We start from the raw sequence: 14747 nt of genomic DNA, 5'->3' as shown, positions 1-14747 counted from the left end.
CATGATCAAGCTAAATGAGCATATTATGATTCACGAGGATGCTTATATATTAACATTTAATGTTTGATTTAAATAGTTACGGTAAAGAATGTTTTGCTCACCTTATTTAAATCTTCTTCATGTTATTTTATCCAAATGTGAATGTTTAATATTAGAAAAACATTCTAACGGTATGCTGTGATTCATGATGATATACCATTTTGATCGATTTGGTATATCATTTTCTAACACATCAACTAATAAAAGTAACTTGAACGTAATTCTATATGCTACAGCTATCGCACCAGGGAAGCTGTAGGATCACCGAGAACATCTCTGGTCATCAAGAATGCTGGTATCTCCCATGGGTGTTCAAGCCAATCCTATCTTCGTAATCCAAATACAATAATGAGGCAGTCAGACACGGAAGACTAAGCACTAAATAGAAGGTCACTGCAAAGTCACCTTTTAATCACAATCAAATAGAGACAGTACAAAATGATTCCGATATCACAGGATTTTATCACCATATCATTAACAGCTGAAACCAGGCAGATATGGATCCAAGAGAAACCAGAAAACGAGCAGAGTCTAAATTTAATCAACAAGATTCAGGAAAACTACGGAAGCAAAGTACCACTAAAATTACCCCGAGTCATTAACCGCATGGATGCTCGGAAAAGTTTCTTTTAGGAATCCATCAGATCCTAGGGAAATGACATAACCGCTGCTGGTGTTTTAATCTCACCCGGAAGCCCTGCGCAGCTCACTTTCCCCATGTGCGAAGTGGCACCGATCACCAAAAGAACAAGACCCTTTGCCAAAGTTTTCACACAACTTAGTCTTGTAGTTACTCCGAGAGCCTGTTGTGGCTGCAGGAGCCGAATTCCTGGCTGGCAACCCAGTGGTAGCACTAATGTTAACGATTAGCTCTCTCACCATTGCACTTGCCCGATTAATCTGATCAAACGATCCCTCCAGCTCAATGTTCTTCAGGTTAGGGTCTGACTCATGCTCCCGTATCGACAGCTTTGCTCCAGTCAGGCGGCAAATCTGTTTGGTATTGACTCCACCCTTCCCAATGATGGCACCAGAAAGAGATGCATCCACACTGATCTTTGCAGTGGCAGAAACTCCAAAGCTAGCAGCAGCACCCACGGTAGAAGGGGGAACTGGCTCAAATCGACGAACTGGCTCATATCGACCTCCCGGTCTTCCTCCCATTGGAGGTGCCATTGGACCATCAGTGGATGATACCTTTGGTTTGCCAAGCTCCTGCTCTCCATGGGCAAAATTGCATCTGTCTCCAAATTTACAACCTTCTGCTGTGTTGTATTTGTTACATAAGCGGGTCTTCACAGCAGGCGCAGGAGCACCATCATGAATGGCAGAAAGGGCTGCTGGGTTCCTCACAGGAGGTGCGAGTGCTGGGTTGCCTAGGTTGTTCATCTGGGCAACGGCCTGAAGGCCACCAGGAACATAATGGAGAAAATGGCAACCCTCTCCAAATGGGCAACCAGCAGTGCTGCAGAGCAGTACCAGGACCACTATCAGACAACATATTTGCATATAAAGAAACTAACTGCCCAAAAACATAAAAATAAAGAAAGAAACATCTCTCTTATTAGATGAGATTTGCATACAAAATTACAACACACATCGCCACAAAGAGAACATACCTAGAGGTAAAGATTAAAAAACAAAACCAATACATCTACCAAATAAATAAAACTAGAACTTAAAGTTAGATGAGTGGGTCAATAGAGGCAGCTCCATATTACTCCACACAAGTCAATGGAGAAATCCTCCTAGAAAGTCGACTCCAAAGCTATAAGACGTAAGAACTAAAAATACAAAGAACATAGGTCAATGAACCATCGCATAAACGCATTGATAATTCACGAAACACACGAGACAGTAAAAGCATATCTACATTATACCCATTACTTTTAGTAATACCATGATTTACAAAACGTTACCATGTGGAATAAATCAGAGTTTAGCATGACCAATAAAAGAGTAACATCAATGGGGTGAACTGATGCAACAGAGGACAGTCACAAAAGATATTACCAATCACCTCAGGCAACCCCCATTACAACCATTATAGTTCTGACAAAATTTTCATCACATGGCATCACCAACCATCATCACCTCTCAATAGTCAACAATTACGCCTTGTGAAAACCCTAATCATCGACGTTTACTTAGCCAACTATATGCCAATTTCTTGCACACAAGTCATTCTATCAATAAAAAATTTTAACAAAAGAAAATTAAATTTTAATTTCATGCTTTTCCTTCATCTGCTTAATTAACAAAATTGCTTGTCATATATTATAATAATAAGGAAGATGATAAACTACTAGAATTTATTTGATTAAATGAGTCAACCACCAACAATGCCATCTTCAATGGAGGACAGTGGTGTGCATGTATAAATTTCCCATGGCAAAGTTTTTAGCAAGATGATCTAATAAAAATGTCAGATGTAGTTTTTTGTGTTTTAGATTTAGACTCATGTTTCCATATTAATAACCAAGTCTATCTTAATTGGCAACGAACACCACAGAACAACATGTACAGAGTGACAGCAACATTATCAAAAAACCCCACATACAAAGAGAAAAAGAAAAAGTCCACTACACCATAGATTAGCTGCCATATTTCCTTTGTATTATGAAGGGAGCTTCATATCAATTTTCAATATATTTTCAGGTATTTTCTCCCAATACTATTATATTGTAGCCTAATTTAAATCAGAATATATGTCTTTACACAACACTTAAAACTCAGATCTCAATGAGTTATTTCAGATGTCTTTAAAAAAAGATTTCCTACCACCAGTTCCTAATGGTCCTCAAGGTTGATGTTGATGCCAGTAATTGTTTAAATGGAATAAATACTTTCGATAATTTACCAACAATTTTACATGAGTGTTAGTCAAGTTCAAACATAATTCAAATTTCCCAAATGACATAATATCTGAAGGAGAAAGTGTAGCATTGTTTAATCATTACTAGTCACGCAATTTACTTTTTGTTTAAGTCAGCATCTTCCATTGATGTGAATCATTATGTAAAAAAGTGATTTGAAATTCAGTATCTAATATCATAGTAAACCAGTATAGTGACTGAATTAGGTGATTACATTCTTCAAGGAAAAGCTACAAATAAATTATTACAACATCATCTACCCATAGCTGCAACGATTGTGCGCTTAGGGTTCAAATATGAGTATCCTTAACATATAGTTTAGATATGCTTCAAGTATGTAAACCACGAATGGCAAGTGGAGATGACTGTTTATTTCCAAAGTGATAATTAATAGAAAATGAGATATAACGAACTCTCTAACACAAGACATGCATAGGAAAGGGTAAAAGGAAAGTGACACAAACATGGGTCACCAGGTCTGTCGTTATGCCCGGAGGTAGATGATACAATCTCTAATTCCAAAGGTGAATGTTAACTACTTGTTCATAAAAATGAGATAAACATTGTAAACAAATTTCTCAACAATTTACATATTTGTCATTCAAATTAATCTTAGGTTTGTACTGGAAATAAGAAACAGTAACAAACAATGTATAAAAACACGGTCTTACTTCCAATATAATTCTGTTTCCCACAACCAAAGAACTAATCCAATTAGATAAATCAATTTTTGATAGAAATAAACAGATAAGGCAAAGAGAAAACAGGCGAAATATATACAAGTAACCGGATAATTGGATGTGACCAGCCATATCAATCAAATCATTAAAATATTTATCTTCCATATAGTTGCTATGAAGTTGTTCATCACTTGAGAATTGCGATACATGCTCTTCTTGTGGACTCCAATTTACTCTGTTCAGTGTTATTAACATGCTTAGAGCACATAAACCTGTACAAAAAATCTTAGATGACCGATAGATTAGCACCAAAAAACAATTTCGTTCCAATTTTCACATAGTTGCAAAAACAAAAGTTGTCATATGATGTGGATTTTAGATAAGTTAGGATTATAACCTGAAAAACTTGGTGCATGGCTTCGATTTGCTTCCTATACCATGTTGGAAAGAGTCCGATTCTGTATGACATTAGTTACATGTTCTCAGTTAAGTTCATCTCATTTACTAATCTTGGTAGTTAAAGTACATATTAAACAGTTTACCACCCTTTGGGGGAAATAGGTATATAGATTGACAACAACAAACTTTTAATTTACATCAGAATTTAAAACACTACTAAAATTCTCAATTGACAAGAAGGCATCTCAAAGTTATTCAAAATTTTACAATATGAAAATCCGGAAGCAACTGTGTACTACTAAAATCACTGCAGCCAGTAGTTTTGATATAATTATAATTTGATAGCGGCATACAGCAGTTTGATTCAGCTAGTTGCTAGTGAAACTATAAAACAACAAATTCAGATGACCCCTATAATGTCAGAAATTCTCGACAACAGTCACTCTTAGAACCAGCACTTTCTTTAGTAAAGAATATAATGAAAGAAAGTTATTGAGCTTGCCCAAGCCTTAATCATCTACATGGCCATGAAATTATATTGTAACTATTCATCAGAAAACAATGTGCACGACAAAAGAAGACACCATGAAGTATCTATTGGCCAGATTTTTCTTTTCTATCACGTAAGCCAACAAATGCAATCTCACAAACAGAAACAAACTCAAAACAAGCCCTAAACGGAAGACAAAGATATGGTACAATATAACTATACCCATAAGAAGCTAAAGGTGCCGATGCCAGAACAACAACACAGCCGTCTTACAACAACAACGTCTGAACACCTTTCCCTCAAAGCAAGTTGTATAAAATGTCAGTAAAAATTGATCAAATACCAAACAGATTAGACGGAAATAGAACCTGCATACCTCCAAAGCTATTGAAAAGTGAATATGACATCAAAAACTTGACAAAATCAATGTTCATCAGACCAAAAAAATCATCAACTTTTCAAGCTAAAGCAGCGTAGCCTGCCATGCACAAATAGAATTCAAAAAACAAAGAGAAGAGGAAGAAAAAGCCCAGGAAATTACTTTTTGAACCCTATCTTCTGCTACCAAGACAGAGGCGGCCAAGGTATAAAACAACACCAGGCGAACCTCGAAAAGAAGAAGGAGATGTAGAAAAAGAAGGTGATAGAGGCCAGAAAATCATTTCCTACCTCTTGTCCGCTTCGACGCAGGGCCGCTTCCATTGGCGGCGTCCGGCGGCCCTCTCTTGCGAGACGCTTCCATGGCGCCGGCCACGGGATCTGGATCAGGAGCCGGAGGAAGGACTCGAGGGGAATAAGGGGAGGACCGAGGGACTGAGAAAGATCGGCCGGAACCCTAGTTAGGGTTTGGGCGGGAGAAGAAAACCCGTGCCTCGACAGACCGAGAGAGAGAAAGAGAGTCGTGGAGGACAGGCTGTGGCGCAGGACTCGAAGCCTCAGAACTAAATATTCTGACGAGGCATATTGTAGTCCGCGCTGCGATTGGCGATGCCGTGGACACCACATGACATCACGTGCGTAAGAGATGTCACGTGCGGTGGAGTGATGGGCCGAAGGGTCATTAGAAACATATATTTATGTGAGATTCCATTACATTCCGATAAATACATTTTGTCTAAAACTTAACACTGAGCCAATGAAAATTAAGGTCATATTATGCAAATGTTTATTTAGTAATTTAATAATGTTTATACATAATCTTTATCTTTTTATAAATATTTTTAGGTGATTTTTCAAAAAAGTTTATCTTTTTATTATTTTTCAGGAAATTATCCTGATTTTTAAATTTCTTAAATCCTAGTTATTTTTTTCTTTTCTTTTCTTTCTTTATTCTGACGGATTTGATGAATCGATTTACATATAATATTTTCACAATATGTTACGATATTTTCAGCAATATCCAAAAGAAACACTATAACATACTATGTTATAATATATTATAATATTTTTAATCCTATTGAAAATATTTTAACAATGATTAAAATATATAAAGATAATATTTTTATAAATTTTGTAAAAAAAGATAAATCTATGTTATAGTGTTTTTATATTATATTATAATATATTTTTAGGTATTGATGAAAATAATATAATAAACTATCTATAAAAAAAAAGGAAAGTTTGAGAGTCTTCTATATATTGGATAAAATAATATATTATTTGATAATTATAAAAATGAGAGCCGTTTAAAAACATATTTCCTTTAATTCATCTAATATTTTTTTCTTTTGAAAGGAGATTGATGTTACTTAAATAACCTCCCATTAATACATGCACTTGGTTAGTGTTCTATTTCAAAAGGAGATTGATAATACTTGAATAAACTTCCATTAATACATGCACTTGGTTGGTCTTTATTGTATGCCAATGCCACTAATGGGGGATTATATTACCTCCCTTTAAAGATCTTTTGTCTAATTTTAATCAAGAATGAATATGATTTATTGTCATGCTATATTAATATTTATCAAATAATTTATTTTGCAAAAAAATATATTTTTAAAATGATGTTACATTAGTAACCTCCGATTAATTTTGTAAATTTTTTAAGTCATGTTATATTAATATTTATAAAACAATTTAAACTTTTACGTGTAAATTTTTTTTTAAAAAAAAATATATATTACTTTAATAACGTCCGATTAATAACACATGGAGTTGGGCTGATTTTATTGTATCTTAATATTGAAAAAAATAATATAATTAATTATTATTATTTACTATTAATTAAATTTAGGTAAATATATTTTAATAGGATCTCAAGTCCGGATGAAAAAGGTGAAGTGTTATTGATAATTTTAGTAAAACTATGTAAGATATCACGATTTAAATTAATTTTAAGTTTTAATAAGCACATCTATCACACAATAAACATGGGTTATTAATGGAATGTTACTAAAGTAATATCAATAAAGTAGTTCTTTATAAAAATATGTAAAAAGTGAGTTATTTAAAAATTATTAATATAGTATGACCACATTATTAGTTAAATTAAGTCAAATAAATTCAAATATAATATAATAGAATCCCACGTTAGGGGGCCTATGGCTATTAGTGGGATGTTATTAATATAATATTTGATAATTAGAATTATTGAATAATTTATTTTTAATCTAATATTTAGAATATCCATACATTTTTTTTAATAGATCGACTAATATATACTGTATATATCTATTCTAAGTACTAAGTTGAGTTGAAGTACGACGGATCATATAAAAGGAGCGACTATTTGTCTAATGCCAATCGTGTAGTTGGGCAGGCTTAACATTATGAATTAGGTTAAGCCTCACTTATAAGTTGGGTTGAGTTTTGTCATTAAACTAGACCTTGCTTGGCTCGCGAGTTGGTCATAAACATACGAGTTGGAGTCGTATCTAATCACATTGATTGGGTCGTACCTATCGCATGAGTTGGCTGATGCATAGCCACATGATTGGATCGTATGCGACTGGATCGTACCTTACCATATGAGTTGGGTTATACATGATCACATGGATTGTATCGTACTTAGCCACATGAGTTGACCCATGTCTAATCATATGGTTGGATCATACCTTACCACATGGGCTGGATCACACATGACCACATGAACTATATCATACTAGGATGAAATAGTCCAATTATTATTATCAATATTTAAAAAAATTACAATGTAATATAAAAATACTATAGCATAGTGTTTTTTTTATAAATTTAAAAAATGTTATGCTTATATTTTTTTAACTCTCTATTAAATTTAACATAGTACAAAAATACTATGTTATAGTATTTATTTTTTCTATGTTACAGTGTTTTTTTATATATTAGTGAAAAAATCATAATATAGTATAAAAAATAATATAAGTAAACTAATTCACCTTATGGACCGATCCATACACAAAAAACAAGAGAAAAAAAAAGGAATGTTATTGGGTTATTTTAAGTATTATGTAAAAAAGTACTTATTTAAGAATATTAAAAATAAGGATAATTTCCTAGATAAATTAAAATATGAACTTTTCTAGAAAAATTATTTAAAAATATTTATAAAAGATAAAGCTTATGTATAAATATTATTAAATTATTAAATAAACATTTGCATAATATGAGTGTAATTCTTATTGTCGCATAATTAAGTTTTAGGCAAATATATTTATCAAAGTATAATATAATCTCATAGAGATATGTGTTGTTAATGGCTCTTTAGCCCATCATAATTCACGAAACCCCAGCCACTCGTCTGCACGTGACCTCTCTTACGCACGTGATGTTATGTGGTATTCATTGCTTCACTCACACACTCTCTCTCTCTCTCTCTCTCTCTCTCTCGTTCGATCGAGGCTCGACTTTCGTTCTCTCGCCCAAACCCTAACTAGGGTTTCGATCGATCTCTCTCGATCCCTCACTCCTCCCCTTATTCCCCTCAAATCTTTCCTTTGTTCATTCACCTCCTCCGATCCCTAATTCATGTACGATTACGATGCCATGATACCGCCAATGGAAGCGAAGCTGCCAATGATAGCAATAGGTGAGCTTAGGGTTTGTGGTTGGATTAGGTGGAGCTCAAGCTCGACTCATTTCAAGCTCAATCTTATTTGACGTGACTTCTTTGCTCTAACAATATGTTGGAGAAGATGTTTTTATTATGTATTATTAATGTGTGATGTGTACTCGTAAAATATTTTTGAATATTTGATAAGTAACAAATAAAAGTTATATTTTAAATATCTATTGATGTAAGCATTGTTGGGTAGAATTATATTCCATAGATCGGTTTAATATTACCTAACAAATTTATCTTCTAATATTTTTAATATTTATTCAAAAGATATATATATATATATATATATATATTATTGTATAGTATACATATTAAGTAATTAAGAGAATCAATGTCATTAGTGTCATTTCAATAAAAAAATTCTATCATAATTAAAATTTATTTTTATTTGTTGATGGCTCTAATCATAGTTCAATCAGAATTGTAATACACCTAATTCAATTAAACATGATCATATAATATAACAAAAAATATGAGATATTATTATAAATATTCAATGAACATATATTCCAAATTTACACTATTAAATGACTACGATTACACTTGTATTTGTAATCAACTCAAGTAAGTGTTAGATTGAACTTAAAAATCTCTAAATATTACTAAAAAAATATAGATACACTATTAAGATAGTATTTTTATTTAAAGATATAATAGCTATATTTAGATACACTATTAAAAATCTCTAAATATTACTAAAAAAATATAGATACAAAATTAGTTTTGGTGATTTATTATTATTATTATTTAAAAAATATTTTCAGATAATTTTATTACATAATATTCAATAAAAAATTAAAATATAATTTAATATATATACTCTAAATAAATATTAAAATATATTAGAAGATAAATTTATTACATAATATTCAACCGATCTTTGAAATATAATTCTACCCAACAATACTTATATCAATACATATTTAAAATATAATTTTCATTAATTACTTATCAAATATTTAAAAATATTTTACAATTACACATCACACATTATGAATACATAACAAAAACATCTTCTCCGAGATATTATTAGCTCAAAGAAGTCACGTCACACAAGATTGAGCTCGAGCTTCCGCCTAATCCAACCACAAACCCTAAGCTCACCTGTTGCTGGCGGCTCTCTCGACCTCTCCGCCGCTGCGACCTGTCGCAGCGCCACTTCGATCTCGTCGAAACCCGCTTCCCAGTCAAACCCGGCGTTGCCGAGTGCGCTGCGCGTCTTTTTCCGGCAGGCGAGAGACCGGTAGCTTCTTTTCTTCTCTTTCTTCGTCGGAATTTCTTGTTATATTTGTCTGGGAATTGGAATGCCGCTGGTCCCTATCTTCTGGCGGAACGTTCTTCGACTTGTGCTTGAAGATGCGGTATAAGATTAGCTTCGACGGATCAGATTCCTCTGCGCGAGATGTTTGGTTCGATGCATTCTGACCCCAATGGAACGGAATGGATGGGGAGGAAATCTACCCTTGCCGGTGTTGTAGGAGAAGCCTTTATGCGCTACGCGAGATCGGATGCAGTGAGATGGAGTTTCTGTGGGTTACATACATATATCGGTCTCGGCATGGAATGTTGGGATAATGACACATTCAAATACTGTGTTTTTTCCTTTTCATTTAATTTGCCTGACACTCTGATGATTGCTTTCATTTCAGTAAATTTGCGCTCCCCGCCTCTAATGTGTGATTCTATCGGTTGGATTTGATTCTTGATCGAAGATTTTTTGGCATTTTGATGCTATTTCACGATTAGGGTCTTAAATTAGGGTTTTTATGCTGCATGGCACGTACTGCACATTGGGATCCAGTTCGTGTATGTGACCTAAGGCCATTATGTTCTATCTTATCTGCTATTGCAAGGATAATGGGAGCATCAGCAGCTGCTGGTTTGCATGTGGTGGTAGCAAGGCCTTGCGCCTCTTCTCCTGGGAGAATGTTCATGTCGAGGACTGCATTTTCGAGGATCAACCTGAAAGGAGCCAGTCAAGGATTGGCAAACTCATCAAGCATATTTTCGATCCGATCTCCTTGTGAGAGATACTCATCGAAGTATTGCAGAGTTGTAACCAGGGCAATGTCTGGGGAAAGTGAGGAAAGAACTGCATATGGATTGCCCATTGATCTAAGAGGTATAGCATTCTTTGTGCAGTTCCCTCTTAGTTTGACTGAAAACTTGCCCATCTTCTTTTCTTCATACTTATTTTTGTACATGACAGCAAATAATTTGAAGTATCTCAAAATGCTATATTACTTAAAATGTTAAAATCTTTACTAATTTGAAGTTTTGTTAATATACTGTTCAATTGCCTTAGAAGTAAAAAAGAAAAATACTGGTTTTTATTTTTAGCCTAGTGTGTATATGAGGCAAAAGGAAATAAGATATACCACAATGTGCACCAAAATAAGTTGTCTGGTGTTATGAGCTTCCTTCCAAAATGGGAAATGGGAAATGAATGAGCACCTCCATGCCTCAATGGGGAGTTTGCTAAAATTATTATAATTTCTTTTACAGAACTTCAGATTCAGGGGATGATAATTGATATTTAAGTCCATATTTATATAGATCAATGAAACTGCTATATGCCATGCTTTTCCTAGGAAGCGAAGCTGAATGGCTAAACCAAGTATCATGACATTTTCCTTTTTTATATGGTACACTTTTGTTGCCAGTAATGGATGGATCTCCGCATGGACCATTGCGTCCATGTGAGTCGCATCCTTTGGGTAGTTCTATACCAGCACTTACTATCTTGCTCATCATTCTTACTAACTCTAATTTTCATAGACCACATTCGAGTGGAGATCCCATCTTTATGAAAATAACATGCAGGAGGTTTGTTTTTTTCACAATTCACGTTCAAAATACTGCTTTACAAAACATTCTAGGTGATTTATCCCTTAATTGATGACATGGAATTTTATGAATTTTGTATCACATAATTTGATAGTTCCAAGTTGGTCTCCCCATTTCCTGTGCATCAGTAGCCAATTCCATCTTTGGTATGCTGCTCCACTATGCTTGATTGTTTATTTAGGTAAGCGAGCATTTATTGCTGGAGTGGCTGATGACAATGGCTATGGTTGGGCAATTGCAAAGGCTCTTGCTGCTGCTGGGGCAGAAATTCTTGTTGGTACATGGGTTCCTGTATGTGAATTTGCATTCCAATAGATTTTGCTGTTAGTACCGAATAGCTACTTATCAAGTTTCCTTATGGAGCATACTATCATGTGCAGGCACTGAACATTTTTGAGACAAGCTTAAGGCGTGGCAAGTTTGATGAATCACGCCGGTATGACTTTACGAAAATCGTATGCATTCATGTTTTGGTTTATTTGATTCTTCTTATTAGCATATGTATTCCTCCTTGATTTGTAACACTATCAAGTGATCATGCCAATGGTGTTATCCTGCAGATTGCCAAATGGTTCTCTTATGCATATTGCCAAAGTATATCCTCTTGATGCCGTTTATGATTCTCCCGAGGATGTTCCGGAAGATGTATAAAATAAATGCTTATCATAATATAATTTATTTTAGATTTTGCTTTTTTATATTTTTAGTCAATAATTTTTTGTTGGTATATTATCGCGTTAGGTCAAAACAAACAAACGGTATGCAGGGTCCTCTAATTGGACTGTTAAGGTAGATTACTAAATCCTTGTCTTCCCCAAAATATATATTTCTTTTGTAATCAGATAATTAATTGCATGCATTTTTCTTTAACAACTCATAATGCACACCAATCTTATCTATCATCTACGGGACGGTGATGCTTTTGAATTATGTTGGCTGAGTTATTATAGTGCAGCTATAATTTTAACTTGTCCAGGAAGCAGCTGAATCCGTGAAGAATGATTTTGGAAGCATTGATATCCTTGTGCATTCTCTTGCCAATGGACCAGAGGTACCATTTATTGACCTTCTATTTGATTCTTCTCTGTTACTTCAAAATCATAATTTCTGTAAACAGGTAACCAAGCCACTTCTGGAGACATCTAGAAGAGGATATCTTGCTGCTATCTCAGCATCAAGTTATTCTTTCGTTTCCTTACTCCAGCACTTCCTTCCAATAATGAATCCAGGTTTGTTTTGTTTCCATAACTAGACAAATTAGCATTTATTGTGTCCTTTTTTTTTGGCAGGGGAGGAGTCTGAGAGTATGTTTTTCATTTTTTGGTATTAAGTTACATTGTATAATGATGCAGTGGAGCCCTTCATTATATATTTCATTTTTATAGACAGCTGTAGAGGAAGTGTAATTTATGAGTAGAAGTGAGAATGAGAAGGGGTGAGCCGTAGAGGAAGAAAGATCAGTCTCAGCTATAAACTAGAAACACAGAAAATACAATTCCAAATGGGAATGAAACATTATGTGCTTAACAGGATTTTTACCGTTCCTCGCCTGCAAGTTGCCCAATGCAAACCTTAGATACCCCTCTAGTACTAGCTGGGCTTCATGGATCTTGATTTTCTTCGATTCTTTTCCTTTTGCAGTGAAATTTTGATAGTTTCATCCTTTGCAACTTTTGTTTCGGGAATTGGTCAGCTTATGTTATAATTGTGCATCTCAATGTGGCAGGGGGTGCTACGGTGTCTCTAACATACATTGCTTCTGAAAGGACCATCCCAGGGTAAAGTCTGTTCTGCCTTCTTTTTCAATATCAATTAATAGGATGATTAGACCATGTAATTAGTTTTTGATTCGACTTGCAGATATGGAGGTGGAATGAGTTCAGCAAAAGCAGCCCTGGAGAGTGATACCAGAGTAAGTGCCAAATCTTCAACGTTTTGTCATAGACATTTATACTGTATTCTAAATTAATTTCTGACTACATATGTTTTTGGTTGAAGGTGCTAGCTTTTGAAGCCGGGAGAAAAGGCCAAATCAGAGTAAATACAATATCGGCTGGTACGTTTCTTCATGAGTCGCATCAAGAATTGGAAGTCTTATTGTCGTTAGAAATGAGGCTAATCCTTTTGATTCTTTTCCTCAAGGAATTTTTAAGCACTTTAGCTGACCATTTAATCTTTTTCTCCCTTGTGAGCTACACATGTAGTGGTTTATGGTTATCATTGTTTGCCAATTACATTTTATCTATCAGTTCAGTTGCAAACCACCTACCACTAGAGCATGCATATATTTGCAACTGTTATCTCAATGACTGTCTTGGCTAAACATGTGCCCAGGGCCATTGGGAAGCCGAGCAGCAAAAGCAATTGGATTCATCGAGAAGATGATAGATTACTCGTACTCTAATGCACCATTGCAGAAAGAATTGCTGGCAGGTCAAAGTCGAACTCTTTATTGTTCATTGGTTTTCTTTTTCCGTCCAGCTGAAGAGCATGCCATTTTCTTCCCAGTTTCTTTCCATATGTTCTTTTCATGAATCAAATGACTTATTTTGACAGATGAAGTTGGCAACACAGCAGCCTTCTTGGTGTCCCCATTGGCCTCAGCAGTGACTGGTTCTGTTGTCTATGTGGATAATGGTTTGAACACCATGGGACTTGCAATTGACAGCTGGGCACTCCGCAACACAAAATTAGGAACAAGATGAGTGGAAACCTCGATTTTTCTCATCTGAGGTGGTGTCATTGAAACTTGGTACTGGAGCAACTAAAATGTTAAAATTGTTTTAGGTTTTAGATTTTGTTGGTTGTCTGCATGCTCTTTTTTTTTTTTTTTTTTTGAGCTTTTCATGAACATCTAAGTTGGTTGTGCTAGATTTCAGTTTTTTTTTTTCCCCCTGATGAGTAGGTCTGCTCTATGACTATGGCCAATCCTAATAAATTTTACTTTTGCAATTTTAATTAGGTCGCAGAGTTTTAACTTCTGCGCCTACTTTGCATGGTATAAGTTGCATTTGAGTTTTATTTGTCATTGACTATGTCAAGCTCGATATAGGACAAAAATTCTGTGTCCAATTGATCATACAAAGACTTTAATTCTCGTGTCCGATATAGATTCTACACAGGATTCCTTGCATTGGATAGTTCAAGGGGTCCTTTAAAACCCATCCATGCCACGTTTCTTCTAATCTCAACCGACCGACCGTCCAATTGATCATAACAGATTCACTTTAATCAGAAGCAAAACGCACGGTTGAGATTAAATGTAGTCGAGATGTACGGCTCTCAGGCCCTTTCGTAAAATTCCCGTGGAGATAGTCCCGCATAGGATCTACATTCAGTTTCACCTATGCGGGGCAGCACTCGCACTTTGACCA

At 34.8% G+C, this 14747-nt stretch overlaps 2 protein-coding genes across 2 annotated transcripts; one reads left to right on the top strand and one right to left on the bottom strand.

Annotated features, from left to right (window-relative positions):
- Positions 1-418: 418 nt before the first annotated feature.
- LOC135598692 (zinc finger CCCH domain-containing protein 14-like) lies at positions 419-5424 on the bottom strand. The gene is made up of 3 exons (XM_065092895.1): positions 5154-5424; positions 3993-4053; positions 419-1504 (listed from the first exon to the last, which is right to left on the bottom strand). Exons 1-3 carry the CDS (start codon positions 5224-5226, stop codon positions 724-726), a joined length of 915 nt encoding a protein of 304 aa, XP_064948967.1. The 5' UTR covers positions 5227-5424; the 3' UTR covers positions 419-723.
- A 4179-nt stretch (positions 5425-9603) lies between these two features.
- Positions 9604-14334, top strand: LOC135598691 (enoyl-[acyl-carrier-protein] reductase [NADH] 1, chloroplastic-like). The gene is made up of 13 exons (XM_065092894.1): positions 9604-9769; positions 10380-10648; positions 11555-11664; positions 11754-11809; positions 11934-12018; positions 12115-12162; positions 12350-12424; positions 12491-12602; positions 13100-13151; positions 13234-13285; positions 13372-13429; positions 13708-13806; positions 13930-14334. The coding sequence occupies exons 2-13, from the start codon at positions 10384-10386 to the stop codon at positions 14076-14078; spliced, it is 1161 nt and encodes a 386-aa protein (XP_064948966.1). The 5' UTR covers positions 9604-9769; positions 10380-10383; the 3' UTR covers positions 14079-14334.
- Positions 14335-14747: the final 413 nt, after the last annotated feature.

This window comes from Musa acuminata, chromosome BXJ2-1, assembly GCF_036884655.1.
Source record: "Musa acuminata AAA Group cultivar baxijiao chromosome BXJ2-1, Cavendish_Baxijiao_AAA, whole genome shotgun sequence".
NCBI lineage: Eukaryota > Viridiplantae > Streptophyta > Magnoliopsida > Zingiberales > Musaceae > Musa > Musa acuminata.
Note: the sequence above shows the minus strand (reverse complement) of the source record. Positions and strands in the feature narration are given on the sequence as shown.